At 40.5% G+C, this 22,174-nt stretch overlaps 1 protein-coding gene across 1 annotated transcript; it reads right to left on the bottom strand.

Moving 5' to 3' along the window:
* Positions 1-1,636: 1,636 nt before the first annotated feature.
* Positions 1,637-21,887, bottom strand: CRKL (CRK like proto-oncogene, adaptor protein). The gene is made up of 3 exons (XM_007063745.4): positions 20,835-21,887; positions 15,584-16,049; positions 1,637-4,820 (listed from the first exon to the last, which is right to left on the bottom strand). The coding sequence occupies exons 1-3, from the start codon at positions 21,146-21,148 to the stop codon at positions 4,686-4,688; spliced, it is 915 nt and encodes a 304-aa protein (XP_007063807.1). The 5' UTR covers positions 21,149-21,887; the 3' UTR covers positions 1,637-4,685.
* Positions 21,888-22,174: the final 287 nt, after the last annotated feature.

Below are 22,174 nucleotides of genomic sequence, written 5' to 3'. Positions count from 1 at the left end.
AAACTTCTTCTCTTTGTGAAGCTACTGGAGTATCACTATAATCCCCTCCAGTTTTTCAATATCCTCTTTGAATTGTGGACACCAGAACTGGACAGATTCCAGTAACAGTGGCACTAATGCCAAATAGAGGAAATACACCTTGAGAGTGACATTTATGCATTCAAGAATTGTATTAGCCCTTTGAAACCATAGCATTGCACTGGGAGCTCATGTTCTTGGATAGAGTCCCCCATTTTGTAAACATGGCTGAATTTTCTTACATTTATATTTGGCCATATTAAAACACATTATTTGCTTGTGCCCAGTTTAGAGCATGATCTGGATCACTTAGTTGTAAATAATGAAGAGAACAGGTCAGATACCATCTCCTAATCTTTTTGTTATCTGAAAACGTTGAGGGGGGGATTTTATTTTTCTCCATGTTATGGAGAAAAATATTTAATAGCATAGAGCCAAGAACCAATGCCTATGGGACCTTACTAGAAACACACCTCCTTGATGATGGTTCCTGGTTACAATTACATTATGAAATCGGTCAGCCAATTTGAGTAATCCATTGAGTAAATATGTGGTATCAGTCTAGTTTCTTAAAATGTTGCATGTTACCAAGTCCAAATGCCTTGTGTGAAGTCATTAACCATTCGCATTATCATATGATGGGACGACATCATTTTCTGCCACCCAGCAGATAGTTAAATGCACATGTGAAACAAGTGTTCTCAGAGCTGCTACTCCATCTTCCCCATATGTCATGGTACAGTTCAGGTTTGAATAAACTGCTAATAGACTTGTTTTTACTACCAAAATTCCATGGATGACTACATAAAAACATATGTTGAAGCATAAGGATCCAAAGGGGAACTTACTCCCAGCATCAGCTAACTAAAAGGTAATTAAAACCTGGACTGGTTGTTAATCAAAAACTGAGGAAAGCCTCCACCTGTGTATCCATATGGATGGTCTGTTCAAATACTACATGTGCTTATGGGAGCATCTTCAGCAGTCAAGGGCAACTGTTGCCACCAAGTTTAAAAAAAGTGTAACTATTGATGTACACAGCATAAAACAGTTTTCAGTACATCCTTTACTAGGTTTAAGGAAGGCTGCTTATACAGGGAATACTCACTGATGGAAAAAAAATTTGGACTGGCCCTTAAGGTATCAAGATATCAGTAATCCTAAGAGCAGAGAGCCAATGAAAATGATAAAGGAGAAAAGGCTATGGTTTAGTGATGTTAAATGTGCTTATTTTCTTTTATGCTCTCTATTGAGGTAGAACCATCTCTAGCTTCTTGTTAGATGGGCCCAGAATAGTTATTCCTTAACTCTCTCCCTTACAACAGCCTACGGGGTGGGGGGTAGATTATAGAACAGCAAATGCTGTCTCTCACATCTGGCAGGGAAAATAGACTTGGCCCTTCCCTTGCTGAAGTTTTCCAAGATCACTGGTGTAACTTACATGCCCTAATAATATTGGAGAAAGCTGTACAGACTACAGATAATGTTACAAGTTTGTTTTTATTTAGACTGTACAAACAGGGCACTAATAACACTAGCTTGATATTGGGACCAGTACTATGAAATAAGTGGAGTAAGAAAATAAAAAGGCACTAGTCTTAAAAAGAGACACTCCATGTAGTCTAGGAATATAATTCATTTAATACTGTTAATTTTACAGCACAAAAAATAAAACAAGCTATGATCCCCAAAATAAACTTTAAAAGCTTGCTTATTATTGCCTGAAGTTCATGGTCTTTAAATTACATACTGTTTTAATGACAGGTTTCAGAGTAACTGTTTTAATGTTTACACAGTGAAGACTGTCTCAAATAGAAGGCCACCTTTCCCACTGCAAAAAATTTCCTTTTCCCAGAACACATTTTAAATGAAAATGTAAGTAAACAGAAAATGACAACTACACAGGAACACTTCTACTGGTCCCAAGAGGCTGTCGTTTTAGGCAGCTCTCACTTTTTCAAATGCAGATAGTTTGGAAATGCTTGAAAACTTGACTATAAACAAAAAGCCCACTCGTTCCCAGGATGTTAATACAATATAAAAAGTTAATTACAGGCACATGAAATGGCACAAAGAATGCATTTTTTTCCCTTTACAAATATAATCAGAGCCCCAACCCAAACAGGATATAGTCCCTTTATTTATTCCTGCCTGATCTGTAAACAATTATAAATTGAGTTAGTGCTTATCCAGTGATAGACACTGACCAGTATGAAAAGTTAAAATGAAAACTGTTCTAATCAGAGGCTTCAATGTATATACACATGTACACCAGAGAAAAAGTCACTTTCATGATTAATGGTTTTGACAACACTGCTAGTTTGAAACCCAGACACCTACATAAAAATTAAATGTGGAACATAATCCATTTAATGGTGCATAGATTGAAGCCGTCACTTGATAAAATTAAGTATATTTTATACTCCAAAAATTCCTTGATAGATAACTGTCAGTGTAGCTGTTGTTTGGAAGAGGCGCTCAAAAGCAACAGACGATCTCAAGAAACCAATCTTTGAAGGAGAAACACAAACTGATCAAATGTAGTCTCTATAAAATAATGAAGACATTTTGATGCAAGTTTACAATCAGACTGTTTGATGTAATTTTAGTAAAAGAGGTGGTGGTAGACACAGAGAGCCATTTAAGTGGTCCAAAACTAGGTTCACGCTTTTTTAGGTATTCTTCTGTGCTTTCTTGTATTGACACTGGCTGAGATTTTTGCAGACAGATTAGTCTTTGGGGGAGCACGAGATTAGTTTAACCCAGGACAGTGCTTACAGTGGTCCAGGTACACAGTATATCCAATGAGGGAGTGTGTAAGGAAATGCTTATTTTTGATAAATAATTTTCCAAATTAATCATGTTTAGGGGGTTTTTAAAAAATGAAAAACTCTACACTGATGACAGCTAGGCCAGGGCCAAAATAAGATATCCTTATTGCAGACTGAGTTTAGTGCCATTTAAGTACAAGATAACTTTCAGTAGTATGAGCTTCATAACTTACAGTAGGGTCCGGACGCAAACAGGGACACTCGCTTTCTAGAGCTGCATAACTGTTTCCATTGCAAAGGACAGTTATTGCCTACAGCACCACACACTTTTAGTCAATGCCTACTCTATTTCACAGTAAGTTTGGTTGGCAGTAAAATGCTTTAAGAAGAGTTTCTCCAGACTGTCAGCTATTTGATGAGCACTACAGAATATTAACAGGTAAGCTGAGATGCTTTTCTAAAAATGAACAGTGGCTGCAAATTTTTTTTTTTAAAACATTCTTCAGTGCCTTCTCCAAGAATTTCAAGGCACTTCAATACAGAGTTCAGAGCAACACGTGCTTAGGGCTCAACAGCCCTAAAAGTATTTTTTTCATTTTATGTCAGAACATGTATTCTTTTAAGTGTTAATGTTTCACATAAGTTCCTCTAAATGCTGAAAGCAAAGTTTTGATTTCTGCATCTTTTGCTAAGCTTGAAGGCATCCGTAATACCTAAAGTGGATAAGAGTACATCCTCCTCTTATTTAGAGTTGTCATCTTCTGTAGGGAAGATATAAACAGACCCTCCCAGGGGTTTAAAAAAAAGCATAATTTTACACATGGTATTTTTATTTATTTAAATTTTTAAATTCATTTAAAAAGAGGCAGGCAGAAGGTCATGGAGTTGGGCTCATCTGCACAAGTTGCTCTGTTTACCTATAAAAGTTTAAAGTGGTACAACCCCCTGGTGTGGATGCAATTATACTGATAAGTTATGTCAGTATAAGGCACCTTTATTTCTTCATCCCCTCCCCCAAACCAGGTTGTACTAGTAAAACTGTTTAAAAAAAAAAACAAAAAACAACACACCAAAACCTTATACTCCTCAAGAGCTATACCAGCACAAAAGTCTGTGTAGACCAGGCTTAAGTGTTTCTCTTTTAAAGCTCGTTTCTACAGTTCTAGTGCTTGCAAATCATCCAGGAACTTTTATATTTGCATTCAATATTCTGCAGAATTGGTTTTATGTATATGACAAAATGGGCTACCATTTACAATGTCAACTAAAGTTTTCTTATAAATGTCTTTACTTTAATCACACAAACTTTATTTCTAAGTCAACAGCAAGCTTAGAGTTGTATCACAAAAATAGCCTTGTTAAAATAGCTGCACAAGAGTTCCAATTATTGTGTATAAAGAGACTTGTTTTAACTATATTATCTTAGGACAAATCTGATCTCAAATTCAGGTCTTCCCTTCCTCAGCCACAAAATTGCAGTTTTTCTGTTGTTGCTCTGTTTGGACAGTGATTCAAAAGTTTCATATTTGATCTGAGGATTAGAACTCCCCTCCTACTGAGTAAGCCAAAACATGCTGTTCCTGAAAGCCTCAAACAGGAAAGATTATTTTCTTGCTCCTATTTATCATCTGCCTGTATGGTTTGTCCTCTCCAGCTTAAGGGCCAAAATAGTTCTAGAAGTGATACTACAGTCTGGATGATGCAACTATGGTATGGTCAGCACATGACTTCAGTGGCGTGCATTCCAAATGTGTATAAAAAGAACCATCAAACTGCAGCAAGCTAGAAAAATGGACAATGCTAGCAATGTGCCATTAACAGTCATCATCCCCACCTCAAATGATGCTTATCATAGCCAGAAAAAATGAAGCAGCAGTGTAAGCTGGGCAACAGGAATCACTCATTTTCATCTGGGTTTTGAGGGTCAATTATTTTGACGTGCGTGAAAGGGAAGAGCCCTTTTCTGCCGTTGACTTCACCTTCCCACTGACCATTTATATTCATCCTTGTAACCTTCACAATGTCTCCAACCTGCATAATAAAAAAAAGTGTTACCACATTACAGGATTACAGTTGCTAGCATAAAGATATACAATCAAACTGGGGAGAAAGAATATTGCATTTAAAGAGCAGAGAAAAATAGCTTGAGATTAATTTCAAAGTAAGTTACTCTCTAACTACAAGTTTTTGTAAGGTTTTACATTTATGTACACATTTCCCCCTCCCCTTCATTTTTGAAAATTTACTCATGGGGCAAATTAACTGAATTATACAGGAACAACAATGTGTTCCTCTCATTCTTTCCTCTGGGAGAGAGTGTGCAGTTTATTCTTTACTTTAGGTGTATATTTAGCTTACACATACAGTGATACCTCTGAAATATAGACATTTCATTAATACTATGTTAGTTTTAATGAAATGTGATGTCTATTTCAAAGGAATGCAGTATTCACATTATTAAAGATTCCAACTCTAACTAGAGTGCTGTCAGTGCTGTTAAACAAGTTTGAATTTCAGGGTTACAGGAAAAATCTTGATTCATTGTATGGTCACATTTATTTTAATTGCTTGAGGGAATGCAGTAGTCAGTTTTCTAAATCAATGCTACCTTTCCTATTAAAGAGAAAAAATAATTTGAAACTAATTCTTTTATCATTTATAAGAGCTAGAATAAAGATTCTAGCTTTTTTCACCATTTCTATCACTGCTATTTGTTAAAGAGCAGGAGCAATGTCAAGACAATTCCTTCCCTTCCCATTTCATAATGAAAACAACAAGAATTAAGGAACTTAATGCTAAATAAGCTGGAAGTTAGACTTTTTTGAAAAATGGATACTACCTATAGCTTAGAAAGAGCAGTGCATGAAGCAGAATACCCAGCATCTCTACTACCAATGAGTGTCAAAGTAAGTTGGCTAATATCTTTGAAATATTTCAAATGTTTTAAATACTTCAGAACATTCTCCCATTCAAACTTTACCCCCTGCCTTCCTGTTCTGTTCATAATTACATTGTATCAATATGGGAACTGCAGCAGATGCTTACTTTAACCTCTCTCTTAATGTAACATTTTAGCAGCTCATACAATTCAGTAGTGACACATGGTGCCAGCTATACTGAATCCAGTCTTGGACAAATGTATCTGCTCACCTATGGAAAATTCACCACCTTCCTGAATGAACATGGGGGCCAATTACAATTAATTTGTCAGAATCAAAGCTTTCATTTTAAAGAAAAGCTTCCAGCTGTTATGCTTGAAGAACATTTTTTCAAAATTTTAACTGGTGCTGTCTTCCTAATTCTGCAGCCATCTTCAGTGTTTGCTTCTGCTGATGCTTATAGCTCTCCCAAACTACAAAAAACAGTTTTGTCAGTTTTCCATTTTGCTTTTCCAAAGTTAGCAGCCATGAAATGGACAAGAATCCAGTTAATTTAACTCCGCTGCTACATGGGAAAGCAACAACTAGCAGAGGCAAACACCGGGTGGATATTAATTAGCAATTGGAAACCAAAAAGAATTTTGCAGGGAATAGAGGCAATCAGTAGAATGAGCAAGGTGCAAAATTGAGCTGCTTGAAAGAACAGTGAAACATTTCAAATTTTGTAACTTACAGGGTTTAAGTTTTTAATAGTTAAAAAAACCCTCCAAACCTGACCAGCTCTGTAGCTGGTTGAAAACCTGTTTTGTTTTAAACAAAAATGTAAATCAAAACGTAGACGATTGACTAGTTTAGTGTGGAATGGCAGAGACCACCACCCTCTGCCATGCTATGGGGAGAAAGGTTTCCAGATGTTAAGTGTCACCTGCCCATCCAATGAAGAAACAGCAGCTAGATATTATACAAAGAGTGGTCACCAGGTGCACAGCTTTCCCTTGGTATTTAGTATTTTTTAACAAGTACTTACTAAATGTGGTATTCATAGTTCTTTACCCTGTGCATTCCAGTGTATCAGCAAAATCACTAAGTAAATTGTATTTGGCCCTCAGTTTGTAAAAAAAATCCTGTTCTAGCCTAGTCTGTTCTAATACCGCAGTTTAGCCCCAGTCATAGACTATTTAGCCCAAGTTACCTAAAATGATTGTAATGTTTAAAACTGGTTCATCTAATCTAAAAACGATCTGTACCAGCATCTTTAAATTGCAGCAAGGACATTGTTTTTACAGGTTTGTATAACACTCCATGTTTGTGTCCGTGCTTATTGCTGTTGCAGCTCTCTAGTCAAATAAGATTTTTATATCTTCAAAACAAAAGTGTCACAAAGAAAATTCCTAAGTATTTTTCACAAAGTTGAATTAGTACCAGATACTCTCAAGCCAGTTGTTTAAATGGACTATTTACGACCATTTGAATAAGACTACTAGGCATATTATTTGTATAAATGACTTGAAAGGCTATATGTAGCTGATGCTCTCTTTAAAAACTTTTATTAAAGGAGCCTTACTTAAAGTATAATTTAAAGCTACCTACAGCAGCAATCTCCTTGCAGCCATTATGAACATGTACACAGTTTGATTTTCAGACTGCAACAGAAGCCACAAAGAGGGACAGGTAAATGCTGAACGTTCTTGAGAAGCAACTTCTTAAAAAAAAAAAAAAAACTAGTAAACTGCTCTTTACATAGATACTTAAGTAAGCTTTATGCTGTACATAAAAATGTTAAGTTTTTCAACCCCTCCCTGCCGCTTCTAAGGGGAAATACCATAATATATCATAAGAGACTAGTTTAAAATAGGTAACCTTTCAAAAGAAATCAAAATCTCCTTCAAAGTTTTACTCACTTAAACCCATTTATTTCTCCCAGTTTAAAACTACTACCATTGAGAGAAATGCAATTGTATATTCAATACTGACTTTGTTTAAAACAGACAGAGGTTTCAGGTAACAGTTTGCTGGAAACATTCAGCAACTATCATTGGGACTCATGAGTACAGTGGTTGGAGACTAGTGAAACATTTCCTATTTCTGCTCTGTTCAAATTTTCTGCAAGCCAGTTGAAAGCAATTTGTTGTTGTAGTACTTCATTTCCACCTTGATTTATCAGACTGAATTTATTGTACTCCAAGCATGTGTACAGCATTTAGAACATTAGACAACAAAACCATATCAGACTAGACTAACAATTTAGGGACTCATGGTTCTCCTACTCTCCACAGAAGAGAGACCTACCTCACCCTCACATAAGCCTTCTCAGACAGATATGCCTTACTGCCTGCCCCAAAGGTCGAATCCCCACCAGCTGGGAAGAAAATTGAAGAATTCCAGATTTTTACTAAGAATCTCCTGTCTCCATCTCCAAGATGTTTTAACTTAGGACTGATAGTTTGACAACACTTTGGCTGATCAACTAGTGGGACACTAAGATTTAAACTATATATGGCTTTACTGACCACCACCAGCCCCATTTTAATTGCTCCTAGAATTGAACTGTTTTAGAGTAGCAGCTGTGTTAGTCTGTATTTGCAAAAAGAAAAGGAGGACTTGTGGCACCTTAGAGACTAACAAATTTATTTGAGCATAAGCTTTCGTGAGCTACAGCAGCATGCATCCGATGAAGTGAGCTGTAGCTCACGAAAGCTTATGCTCAAATAAATCTGTTAGTCTCTAAGGTGCCACAAGTACTCCTTTTCTTTTTAGAATTGAACTGGAAGCCAGTACAAATTATGGAGCAAAAAAAGGTATATGCAGCAGAAGCTGGGGATGTAAATATTGGCAAAAAAGTTAACCGGTTAAACGATCACAATTATATAGTTTAACCTATTAACCAAGGTAGATGGGGGGACTAGCATGGCAGGGTCCCCGCTTCCTCCTGACGGGGGACACCGGGGTTAACAGTTAACACTGGTTAACTGGTAAGCCTAATGCTTACCCTAACAGTTTAACCTTTTACCTCCCTAGCAGAAACGTATTCGTATGCGTATGCATCTGCATCAGCTGGAGTTTGGATGGTTTTAGCCCCACATAGAGGGCACTACCATAATCAAATTTTGGATGTGACAAATACACTCATTGAACAGTGACAACACTCTAGCTAACAAACTATTTCAGAATGATTTCCTCTCCCTCCAGCCCAGGTGACTTTTCCCAGGAAAGGAAGATTAGAGACAAAACTGTCACGCTCAGCACCAGGAGACTACTAAAGTACTGGCCTAAAATGTATGTTTATGAAGCTGCTGACAATTTACATAAATAAAAGGACCTAATGGCATGGTGCTAGATTTAAATAACCTGACAGGGCATAGTTCTAAAATACAGATTGTGCACCCAACTTGCATCATAGATCTCCAAAGCTCCTACACCCTAAAACCAACCAATTCAATCTGAAGCAGGTGAATTTTATCCATGAAGTGGTAAAACTCCTCACAACAAGAAAATAGTCAACCAAATTTGAGCACTGACAGCAAGGTGAATCCATTTTACCAATCTTCCAGAATATTTATCTGTATACAGTATGGAAGAACGCCACAACACCAATCACCTCTATCGCTTTGTCTGACTTCAAAAAAAATTATATTAAATCACATTCAGAATGTTATTTCTTCTATCTTGCAATAAAGGGCTGCTTAGTAGAGGAGTACTTAGTGTGTAAAATATGATCCTGCTAGTTCACTTTAAGTTTTCCAAACACATGCTCTACACCAAAGTTAATTTAACATGTATTTACTCCAAGAAATAGCTTTTAACAAAAGTTCTAGTGGCCACAAGTTTCCTAACAAAACATGAACATTTCCTTTTTTTTTGAATACATTTCTGCTGAGCAGCACTGAAAGAGAAAAGGCTTTAGGAGAGTGGATGTAGAAGCAATGCACCAGAACTCACCACCTATTTCTAAAGAAGGTGTTTAACAATTATAATTAGTAGAAGCTTCTGAACATCCTCTCATACTATATCTACAAAAGTAAAGCTGTTTCCTTGAGAAGATTTTATGAAAAGGATGCTGAAACAAGATTTTGAGCAGACATGTTAAAGAATGTCAATGCAATGTCAAAAAGAAAAGGAGTACTTGTGGCACCTTAGAGACTAACCAATTTATTTGAGCATAAGCTTTCGTGAACTACAGCTCACTTCATCAGTATGCATACTGATGAAGTGAGCTGTAGCTCACGAAAGCTTATGCGCAAATTAATTGGTTAGTCTCTAAGGTGCCACAAGTACTCCTTTTCTTTTTGCGAATACAGACTAACACGGCTGTTACTCTGAAAAATGCAATGTTAAGTCAGTGTGGGATGTATTTTAGGTCGAGGAGTTTTATATTTTGTTTGAGAATTTATTATATCAACTTCCTATATCTGATTAGTCAGCATACTGAAAATGCTTTAAGAGAAAATGCTTGTGGAAAAATAAGGTCAACAATGGCAAATTATAGAGGTGTTTCAGATGTTCCCATGCTCTTCTGAATAAAAAACACTAGCGAACAAAATATTTGATCAGAAAGTAATTTAAGCCACTATTAAGGATGGTCATAATTAGGGCCTGGGACAGAGGGGGAGTAGAGGAAGTCGGGAGAATGAGCAAGGTTCAGAATACAGCTTAACCACAGGACAGTCAGAAAACCTGGGAGGTACATTTCCCAGCTCTACCACAAACTTCTTTTATGACCTGGACAGGTCAGCTTCAAGACCTCATTATCCCCAATTCATAAAAAAAGGGCAATGCTTAGTTATCTCAGATGTTTTGAGGCTAACTTCATTTGCAAAGCACGTTAATATGTCTGGGAGGGAAGAGTAAAATATTGGACTCTTGAAATGAGAAATTCTTTAGAGGTACAGAGATTTAGTCCCACCCAATGATAAAATCGGAATGTATTTTAAATTACGTTCCAGTTACAGCATGAATTCAAAGCCCCAGGAAATATAGCTCTTGGAGTATGCTAGTCAAAGTGTTACTCATGTACTCTAGACTCTTCCATACCCGCGTCTTCCATTTGGAACTGATTCATGCATCATAAAAAGGGAAGAAGTTTGGTGAATATCATTTTATTTATCGAAAAATATAAGATTACATCCAAGTGAATTTTACAGCTACTCATTAACAATTTCATGAAGACACAAGTGATGTGTGTTTGGGGACAGGATTGACCATGGAACACAGGAGATGCAAATCATAACTGTAAATCAGTGGTTCACTGGTAGCTGACTAGGTCAATAGCTGTCAGAAATAATCAAATGGCTGTTTGGAATCTATCTGGAGTTGGTAATCTCATTCCAATTCTTAACAGGCAGGTGTGTCTGCCTCACAACCAGTAATTTTGCCGAGAGAATCACTGGTGGTGTACAATACTGAATGGATCATGAAGATTTGGCTACCCATTCAAAACCAGGCACAATATGGGGTTGAGAAGAGTATCTGAGGTCCAACTGAACCAGGAAAATAGTGGCTGGGGCTAAATTGCTGCAGCGAAGAGAGGTACAATCTGCAGCAAAGTCCAGCTACGTGGAAGGAAGAAGCTGATACTATGTAGAGGTGGCAGTCATGCTAGGTCACTAGGGGCAGCAGGAGGGATGAAGGGAAGGGTGTCATTGGGAGATTAAAGGAGTCAACAGCAGGGAAATTATGCAAATATTTTCATGTTACATTGGGTGCCAAAGCTAAGGGATGGCAGAGAAATGAGATGCCCAGGCCAAAGAATCTAGCCACTTGGACTAGGGGGCAAGACTGTCATCCATTAAAGTCTCTTCACACCAAGTAGGACCACCAAATTGGCATACAGGGGGCCTAAAAATGACATCCTACAGGAACAGAATTCCCCCAGTGCAGGGACTGAGGAAGACACCACAAGGTTATCTTCCAAGGATCTCTTTGCAATCCCAGTATAGGGAATTGCAGTGGTGTACGAACAGCTAGGGAAAGGCTGCCCTGAAGAGGTAGGTGCAAAGGTGGCTTAAAGACCCCTTAGATTCCCCATCTCTTCCAAGGCACAGCACAGAATTTCAACCAGCATCTCCAGCACACCTACATCTGGGGGGAGAAGAGAAATGAAGAGACTCCCAATATAGCTAGATTAAAAATCTCATCCAGAAAAAGCTCTAGCAGTAAGCCAACAACTTTGACAAAGGCACTGAAGTGAGGATTTGGTACACCTCATCTAATAAGGAGACTGGAACAAAAAAATTGGCACCAGGATTCCTGTGATTAATATAGGATGTCTATGGGACTTGTCCTGGTGGTAGTCTCAAAATAAACACTTCGAACTTGTGTGTACGTGTGTACCTTCAAGTATTATGTAAACAGATGTTGTAGATGTGATGTTTAAAATATTAAGCATTTTAAATATCTTTACTTACACTGTTTTCTTTCACAAAGGAAATTTACCATTGCTGTATGAACATTAATGAAAAAAGTAGCCTAATTTTTGCCACTCACAGTTTTGTACATCATCATCAGGGGAATCTAACTACTGGCACATTTTGTCCTACTTGTGCCTCAATTTTCCTTTACTATTAATTGTTTTCTTTGTAACCTAATTGTAACAAGCCCAAGAGAGAGTCTAGAAGTCAGTTATATAATTAAGGTCAACAGATATCTATTTTGGTGAAATAAATACTTCAGTGACATACTCAAAACTTTTCCACAGCTATACATTTGCAGTCAAATGCCACCTGAAAAATGAAATAAGCCACTTCTAAGCTGGTTATAAAGTAGGACTTGAAAAACTGCCCTCCACAGTGAACAGGAATCTTTCCTAAGCAAATGCCATCAAGTTTGCAAAATTTAAGCTTTCATTAAAAACAAAACAAAAGCAAAGAACACACTTACAGCGAACTAACTCTTATGATTGCAAAGATAACCTTCCTAATGTAAACGGTGTTAACCAATGCAGTGATGTCTCTTTAGAATTAGGATGACATTGCCACAGCAAAGAGTTCTGGCTGATGCTACTGGGACACTGGGGCTACTACTGCTTTGGACAACCCTGTTGGGTGGGAGGCTTTTGTTAGGAACATAGTACCCCAAGGGTAGCTGCCACTCACAGAGGGCACTGTATTAGGCTACCCCCCCACTACCAAGGGACTCTGCCAAGTTAGTAGGTCCTCACCCCAATACACAAAAAGAGCCTTCTGCCTGGGTTGCAGGATGACCAGCACAAACTCGAGAGCCCTCTTCTAACATGGTAGGTAAGGGCCTCTTGATTCCTTAGGCAGCAGCTCCATTTCTGTGATGGGCTGAGGTCAATCTAGTTCAGGACATGGGAACATCAGCGCCGAGTGTGGCTGACAGCATACATTTTATTTAAGGGGTTACCCAGCATTAACTGATCCAACAAGGGTATTTGGCACCATTAACTTGGTGGCAGAGAATTCAGCCACGAGAGATGAAGCAATGGAGGCACCCAACCAACAGGAGAGAGCACTGCTTTGGGTACTGGTGTATTTTGGCACAGTCAGGGCTTCATCCTCAGACTAGCAGGTGTCAAGTAAGTTTTTCAAGTCCTGATTATAAGCTCATGTAAATTTAAGACAACCAGTAGAAAGCCATGAAATCCCCAATATTGGGAAACCTAAGGTAGGATGTCCCTTACCCCCAAATTCCTTCCACCAGAGCTTCTGAAAGTGTGTGTGGAGGGGAGTGGACCGGGGGGTGGAGGGGGAATAGTCTTTTGGCTAAAACATAAGATTGAGGATAATAAAATTTGGGCTCTATGCCCAGTTCTTCCACAGAATTCCTATATATCCTTGGGTCTGTTTAAAAGCATCTCGCAGTCTGAACCTGGCCTGCAGGTTGCCTATTGATTACTCTGGCATTAAACTAAACTATTATTTAGTTTATTGATATTAAACCTCTGCCTCTTCAAGGCCCTACATGTTTGGTCAGTGCTTCAGAGGTCCACCTAGGTCCTAGGGAAGCAGAACTAAGACCACAAAAGAATTCCTTGGTAAGTATATCCACTGGAAACACTGGAAAAGATAGTATAGGAGCTGCTGAGATTCTGTATGTAGATGTATGGAAGAGCTGCAGCCACTGTGACTATGAACAGAAGTTGAGCAGCCCCTCCTAACTTCACTTCAGAGGTCCCTGAGAAGACACCATGTGACCTCCAATATTAATTCTTAGCTAAAACTGATGATTGGGCAGAAAGACATCTCCCTCCCCAAAGAATTGACAAGGCAGAAGCAATGAAAGCGTGCACAAGAAGAAAAGACCACCTTTTAATCAGACTCCAGATATTTGGAGGTTCAACAATCCAACCCCATTGGTCTGAGGCAATTAATTCCACAGGAGCACTGTGACCACATAACTAGAGTTACGGAAAAGAAAATTTAAAGCATATTTGGGCAAGTTATCGCAGGTTCTCCCCACCCCTCCTTTTGGAGCTTCCATGGCATGCTCTTTCCACCCCAAACTAAGCCTCCTGCCTTGGTTTCAGAAGCATGAGGAGCTCAGCAGGATGCAATTGTATATTGAACATGGCATTGAAAAATTGTTGCCTATATTATTTGCACAAATATGTTAGTGTAGGGCTTCTTGCAAATAGTGGGCCAATGGCCTTCCCCCCACTCCCAGAGTAGAATCTTTTGGTGCATTTTAATCTTTAGTCCCCCAATAAGAACACATCAAGAATCCCCTCCCTTCCAGTTAAGGTCCAATTTTTGACCCTGACGGTGTCACTTTATGCAGAAGGGACATTTAAATGAATAAAAAGTAGGAAAATTGTTAGACAACATTATTTTAAAAGGTATATAAAATTGCTGGGTCTGTAGACAGGAGGCATCTGCTTTAACAGCCTTAGCTTCTGCCATGTTTTTGAAGCAGAGCACCAATGAAGGTTCAGAAGAGTCTCCTTATGGAGACCAATACTTAATAAAAAGTTTACATACCTAAGAAGCCATACATATAATATCTTTGCTTGCTCTCTTTCTTGCATTTTCTCCCTTCTCTCCCCACTCCCTGCTGACAGCAAGTGAGCCACAGTTATACAACACTGCATTCAGCATTGCATTCTGTGATAATCCACTGCTTCCAGCGACATTTAGTGGATAGGTTTTTCAGCTTCATTCACATGAGATGTCAAGAACGGGACCGATGTTTAACTTTAGATAATGTGGTGTGGCCAGCCACCATTGATGGCACCAAATTTACCACATCTAAAAAACACATTAACATGGTTTGTCCCTTTTCAGTGTTTTAAACTAGTTTAGCTATAACCATGCTTAAATATGGCTCACCAAACTATTCAGGGGCTACAAAGCATAGCCATAAATCATTTGTTCAACACACCATACCCAACATATTAGTTCTAATTATCTCTGGAGGATGCTATAACTAGTTCTCCCAACCAGGACCACTAGTGTGGCCCTCCAGGATTCCCACTGCAAAACAAAGCTCAATGAACACGACACATAGTTCAAGTGCAGGAGAATAGCCAAGCCAACCAGATTATTATTTCCTTTGCCACTGACAGAGGTGATGGACCCACATGTTTCCAGGGCAGGGTGTGCCCATCCCATTATTCTTACAAACACAACCTAGTAAACAATTCATATTATAGAAAAAGAAAAGAAAGAATCTGAATTAGGTACATCTTTTATATGTACTCTAGTCCCTTTCTAAAGGGAAGTGGTATGGATGAAGCAATTCTTTTTGTAGAGCTGTTATGGTATGAAGAAAGACCTTGTTCTCTCAGTTACTTGAGTTAGAGAGTCAGGCGAAGCCCAATCTACTCAAGACAACCACACAAATGAATGACTCAAATGAATTACATAATCAGGTTGCCAACATTTCAACTAAGTTGTGCTCTTATTTTATTAAATTAACTACTGAAAATGTTAGAAACATAGAACTTGATAAAAATCTTACCTCTAATGCCAAGGCAGTCTTGTCATAAGCACATGGTACTCTTTTTTGAATAGCTTTGGCATAGACCGGTCCATTCTGTGTTGATGGCAGAGGGTTGATCACTGCTCCCGGTGTACTGGATACAGAGGGAAGGGGACTCGTGGTCTGAGGTTGAGCATAAGCATGGGCAGGTTCTGGAATACCATAGCTGTTGGAATTCCTGTTCCCATGTTTCCCATGAGGGGATGATCTCACCAGCTTCTCTACATAAGGAACAGGGATCATCCCAACACGACCATCTTTGTTTCTGGCACTCCACCACTGGTCTTCAGGCTTCTCTACAATTACCAGTATCTCACCCTTTTTAAATGGCAGATCTTCAGCATCATTCCCAAGAAAGTCATAGAGAGTCCGAACATATTCCAGATTTTCTTCTGCAGTGGGAATGGTAGGGGCTGATCCAGATCCCATTGGTGGACTTGGATACCTGAGTATTTAAATAATAATACTTTTAATAGTAGATATTTACCTTACTCTGTATACTGGGTAACAAAATTTACTCTATCATTTTTTAACAATAGACTATTCATTAACATTAAAGAGATACTAAGAAATTCAGCTGTCACTAGATTACCAGTTTGATAGCACTTTGAAGCATTTAGTACGACTAGTGCTTACCTGAAGTCTCTAACTAAACAATGAGCTAAAGGCTATATACTGTGTAGTCTCTCAAGAACTCATTTTAAAAAGTCAAATTTTTCATGGAGGCTGGAGAAAAATGGATGAAGGATGCATATTTTATCTTACTGATTCAATACAGCAAGGTACTTTATTATTTTAATTAACTTAGCACCTGGAAGTCCTAGACATTGTGCTACACACTATACAAACACAGCACAAAAAGACATTCCTGCTCCAAAGGCTTACAATCTAAGTATAAGAGAAGAGACAACAGATGGATATTGTCAAGTTTTTCATAGGCATCACAGCAAAGGAGATCTGAAGGTGAATAATGAGGTAGTTTCACAGAAGTGTACGTGGCAGCATGGGAGAAACAACAAAGGCATTTGTTTGAAAATTTAACAAGTAGGTAGCAGAGGCTTGCAACACAAGACAGAGGCAGGCATCCACAACTTGATATTGAATGAGAGAGGACGGGTAGGGTAGAGATTGACTGCGAAGGGCCTTGAAAGTGAATACAAGCAGCTTACATTTGTCATAAGAGAGAATGGGAAGCCAGCGGAGGAATACAAAAAGAGGGTGACATGGTCAGAGATAGACTTGAAAAATTAATTTATGGCAGCATTCTGAATGGCAACAAGTAGAGCAAGATTGCATTTATCAGGGCCAGAGAAAAGGATATTGCAGTAATCGAAATGCAAGATGATGAGAACTTGGAAGAGAGAGTTTTAGTTGTGTGGATTGATAGAAAGGTTGTATTTTAGAGATGTTATGTAGAAAGAATATGCAAGATTTAGATATAGTCGGGATGTGAAGACCCAGAGAAGTCAGAGTTGAAGCTGACACCCAGGTTACAGGCCTAAGCAACAGGCAGACAGACTGTATTATTCACAGTGATCAAGAGGTAACAGGAAGAGTTTGGGAGAAAAGATTAAGAACTCTGTTTTAACCATGTTTAGCTTGTGTTGGCAGCTGGACATCCATGAGGAGGTATCAGAAAGACAGGACAAGATTTTAGTTTGGACAGAAGGTGACAGGTCTGGAGTAGGGAGGTAGATCTGTCAGTCATCAGTATAAAGACAGTAGTTGAACTTGTGTTTGTGGATGAGATTACCCAGAGATAAAATGGTGTAGAATTAAATCCCACTGTAAAATAGTCTCAATTTGCTGGGTAACGCTAGATAAACTGTCCTTACAAAAAAGGAAATTTAAGACTTAAGCATGTATTCCTCTTTTTACACGTACAATAATCCTATAGTGCAAGGTTTGAAAAATCCACTCCTCCATGACAAGGTGGCAGCTTCCCTGGCAAGTATGGTGATCTAGTGTCAGTTTCTACAGAACGTAAGTTATTTAAAATGAAAAAGTTTCTAGCGCATATGGTTGCAGACTCTAATCTTGCCTCTCTGACTGCTGCTTTAGAACTTTTCTTAACAGAGTGAAATTAAAAAGCCTGTTCAGATTATTGCCATTATGCAGAACTCTGTATGCAGCACTGAAACAGTCAAGAATCATGTCAGTTTTGTACTGTTACTGCATGGGAAAGAGATGAGCAGAGGCAGGCAGTGGAGTTATTCACGAGTACCCAAAATACAAAGAAAAGTAGCGGAGTGTCTCCAGTCCCCTTGCAGCAGCCTGAAAACCCTTGTGGGCTATGGGGGTTGCAACAGAAGACAACCCAAGGCATAATTGCTGCTTCAACTGACCTAGCTTCACTCCTTAGTACTTCAGAAACAGCAAGAAAACTGTATTTAAAAATAAGCTCCCAGTAGCCTAGAACAGTGATTACTTTACAGCAAAAATAATCCGTACAAAACACACACTTTCTTTTGGTGCTCAGCAGTTGCCCCATTCCTTAAAAATGATGGAAAAGAAAAGTATACTAAAATTGAGAACATAAAGGTACCCCATTTAGGTAATTTTCATTTTATTTACTATTCTTCATTTTATTACTATACCTTCACAGTCTGAGAACACTTCACAATCACACCTCACTACAGCCAACAATGCTAGTGTTTCTTTTGCCCATCATTGATCTAGTACAGGTGCAACACCAACTGTGGTATTAACAGGGGAAGCACTAATGTAGGCCAGAAATAGATTTACCATGTTGGCTAACCACAATGATAAGAACTTCTATGACTAGTCCATATTAATGCTTCCACTTATGCAGCCGCATTGCTGCGATACCAACAGTGGGAAAAGTGCTGTAAAATACCACACACAGAATAAAGACAAGTTTACTGTTAAACTTGTCAAAGCTTAACCCATAACATTCTGGAGGAAAAAAAAAGACTACCCATCAATTTAACAAGCTATTCAGGAAAAAAACATATGGAACAATACTTGTTTAAAATGAACTTCTACTGAAGTCAGAAAGGACAAAAAGAAAAAATACAATACTCTCATATAGTCAAGAGCAAGAGGCCAGGTACACTTGCAATTACAGTCAAAACTGGCATCTGATTCAAAGCGTAAGTAACCAATAAACAGCTCAGAATAATCTGTTCACTTAAGTGAATAGAATTGTTAGTTCTTAAATGCAAAAATGCTCCTCTACATTAAGTATTTTTAAGCTGAGGGTTGAGCTGATCACTAAGTATGCAACAAGCAGTTTTTTACATTGTTTTTTAAAATTAATAAAGGATGAATAGCATCTTCAAAACACAAGAACCCTGGAATAAGATATTCCACTAAAAAAAATTGTACCAATGATTTTACAAGGAGGGAAAAATTAATACTATCACCTACTTCCAAGACCATGTAACTGGCTAGTCACAATGCTATCCGAGTCCTATACTACAAGGACACATAAGTTGAGAAATGCTGCAGCTGAAAAAAGATTGGTTCCCACCCCTTCCCATCGTCTCTTTAAAGAGAAGAGAACTTTTAGACCCTACCATCATGTCACTGAATTTCTACAGCTGTAAATTTTTAACACAAAGGCTGAATTAGGGTAACAATTTAGATAGTTTTGCTTATAGCATATTTCCTCTTCCTAATCAATCCCATTTGTAGTATTACAACTACTGCTAGGAAGCCTGTCAGTCTGAGTTAACTTAGGACCCAATTCTGCGTTCTTTATGCAGGCAGAATTCCAATTGATTTCTATAGTTTTGCCTGCATACTGAGTTTGTTCACTGAACTAAATCATCCCTATATGCTCAAGGCCAATAAAGAGATGGCAAATGAGTGGGTTTGCCTGTGATCAAGTTAGATGGCACCAAGGCCTCAAACGGGTAAAGAAACCAAATTAAATCACTAAAGCACATGACTGAGAATAGAGGCTTAACTTCTAGGAAAGCAATGCAGTATCCAAGTTGAGAAGAATTAAGATAAACAAAAGGACTGTGAAGAATATCTGCAATAAGCCACAACCCTCCATTGATTGACAATCTGAGATACCAGGCAGTCCTGCTCAACTGCTCCTGCAAATGGGTAAGAGCACCTGTTAATTACTAAGCAGCTGTCTTTTCTGCCAAAGCATGATCATTACTACTGAACATTTTCTAGCATTTAGTTTTAAAAATACCAAGTGATGCTGTTTCTACCAGGTCCCAGGCAAAACTATTCCACTGCTTAATAATTCTTCTATCTGGAAGCTTTTCATGACAGCAAGTTTTTCTACTCAGTAGAATTTTTTGACAAGCCTATCTGACCCTTAGCTTTGCATCTGACGACTAAGTTTGGAGCTAAATTTAAATTAAGTATCAGTCTAGCTGAAAAGGTTCTTTAAAAAACTGGGGTCACTAATAGGGAGACTTTAAACTGTCTAAATAAATCAAGTGAGCTAAATCTGGATCTTAAAATACCATTTTGTTTAGCTTTTTAGTATTTTATTTTACTTTCATATAACATCTCAATAGTAGCTGTTTGTGCAGGATTCCAAAGACCTCAAAGCAGGGTGCTGAGAGACTGTATAAATTAAGGATAAAGAACAAGTTCCTCAATCATTTTCTAATGTAGTTTAGTGACACAGGCAAGTACAGTCCTGTGATGGATACAGGACAAAACATTAGCTGACTGCAGAGTAAGTGATTAATTTCTTTAGTTCATATTCTATAACAGCATTTCCCAAAGTGTGGGGCATGAAAGACACATACATTAAGATGGACAGTCCTTTAACATCAGATAGTAGAACTAAGTGGGAAATGCATATATTTTATTTTATTGAATGGAAGGGGGGGTGGGTTCCTCAGCTTCTAAGAGTTTAAGAAATGCTGTCCTAGATGCTAATGAACACTAAAATCAATGAGTTCACCATAGTCCAGTTGAGTCTGTGCATGGGTTCTAAGCAGTTATACAAGTCTGTTGTAATTCATATCAGCACGAGGCATAGGGGTAGGAAGGAATATGGACCCAAGCACAGAGAGTACCACCTCTGCTGGATCTGAGGCAGGCAAGTACAGTCACTCACAGAACAGGCAGGATACAACATACGACCACTTCCTCACTTAAGGCAATTGCAAGCACGAAGGTGAAGGGTTTGCAGGAGAGCTCCCAGGACGATGCGGCTATACGAGCATTCGGGCGGCCCACGAGTACCACAGACACAGCCCCCGGGCGCGGGCTGGCCGAAGGGGGCACCTACCTGGGCGCGGGCTCGATGAGCGTGGTGGTGTCCAGGTAGTGGATCTTGTAGAACTCCAGCAGCGCCGGCAAGTGCTCGAACTCCTGGTCGCCGATCTTGAAGCGGCGGCTGGGCAGCGAGTTGATGATGTAGTGGGAGACCCGCGAGTTCTCGGACACCGACAGCACGTAGTCCCCCGGGCAGGTGGACGAGTCCCGCACCAGGAACATGCCGTGCCGCTGCCCCTGCAGCCGCGTCTGCGCCTCCGCCCGCGACAGCGGGCCCACGTACCAGCTGGAGCGGTCCGACGAGTCGAAGCGAGCGGCCGAGGACATGGCAACGGGCGGGGGAGCCCGAAGGCCCGGCCGGAGAGACCCGAAGAGAGAAACGCCTGGCCGGGGAAAGCCAAGCGACCGCAAGCCCGGGCGGGGGACCTAAGGGCACGGCCGGGAAAGGAATCCCTGTGGCCGGGCAGGCGGAGGCCCAGCGTGCAGCCGGGTGGGGCGGGAGCGGCGGTCGGGCCGCTGCTTCTCTCTCAGCGGCGGGGCGTGCGGGGCATCCTTCCCGCCTCGCTCTCCGGCCGGCAGCGGGGCCCGGGGGCGCGCAGAGCGGCGGCGGGCGCAGCCAGGCCCAGGGCGCTGGCGTTGGGCGGCTGCTGTGCCAACGCCGCAGTGAGGAAGCGAAAAACGCTCGGCTCGCGCTTTATCCTATGGGCTCCTGTCCCCAGAGCCAGAGCCAAAATGGCGGCCCCCGCCGGCTGAGGGAGGGTTCCGGAGAACCCGCCCCGCGCAGGCGCTCTCCGCGCCTGGGCTCGCGCCCCCAGGGGCAGGGTGCAGCCTGCTGCTCCCCCCCACAGGAGGCATCTCCGGGCAGCGTGAGCCGGTTCGGAGATGCGGTGCCTGACGCGGAGCAGCCGCCCAGCCTGCCTGGCGGCGAGGAGGGGCCGGCTCCCCCGGGCTCTGTGGCAGAAGGAGAAGCGTTCACGTCTGTGCCGCCCGAGCTCCCAGAGTCACTCCGAGCTCTCCCCCGCCCCTCAGCGGCCCGGAGCCGAGCGCGCGCCAGCCACCGCGCCGCGTCCTCGAGGGACTTTCATCCAATCACGCCGCGCCCCTCCCGCCGCCCCGGCCAGTCTGCGCTTCGTGCCGCCTGGTCTTCCAGGAGCTTCCAGGGGGACGGGCTCGCTGGGTTCAAATTAACGGCACATGTAGAAACATAGGGGGGCTGCCAGTGTGCGCCCCCCCCACCTGCTCCTAAGCTAGGCTAGCCCCCCCCCACTCGCTATATTGCCCCCCTTCCTCCTCAGTCCCCATCTCAGTTCCCCGTGTTCCCCCCCCCCGGGCACATCCCTCACAGGCCCCCAC

Source organism: Chelonia mydas, chromosome 15 (assembly GCF_015237465.2).
Source record: "Chelonia mydas isolate rCheMyd1 chromosome 15, rCheMyd1.pri.v2, whole genome shotgun sequence".
NCBI lineage: Eukaryota > Metazoa > Chordata > Testudines > Cheloniidae > Chelonia > Chelonia mydas.
The sequence above is the reverse complement of the archived record's forward strand: the minus strand, read 5'-3'. Positions and strand labels throughout refer to the sequence as shown.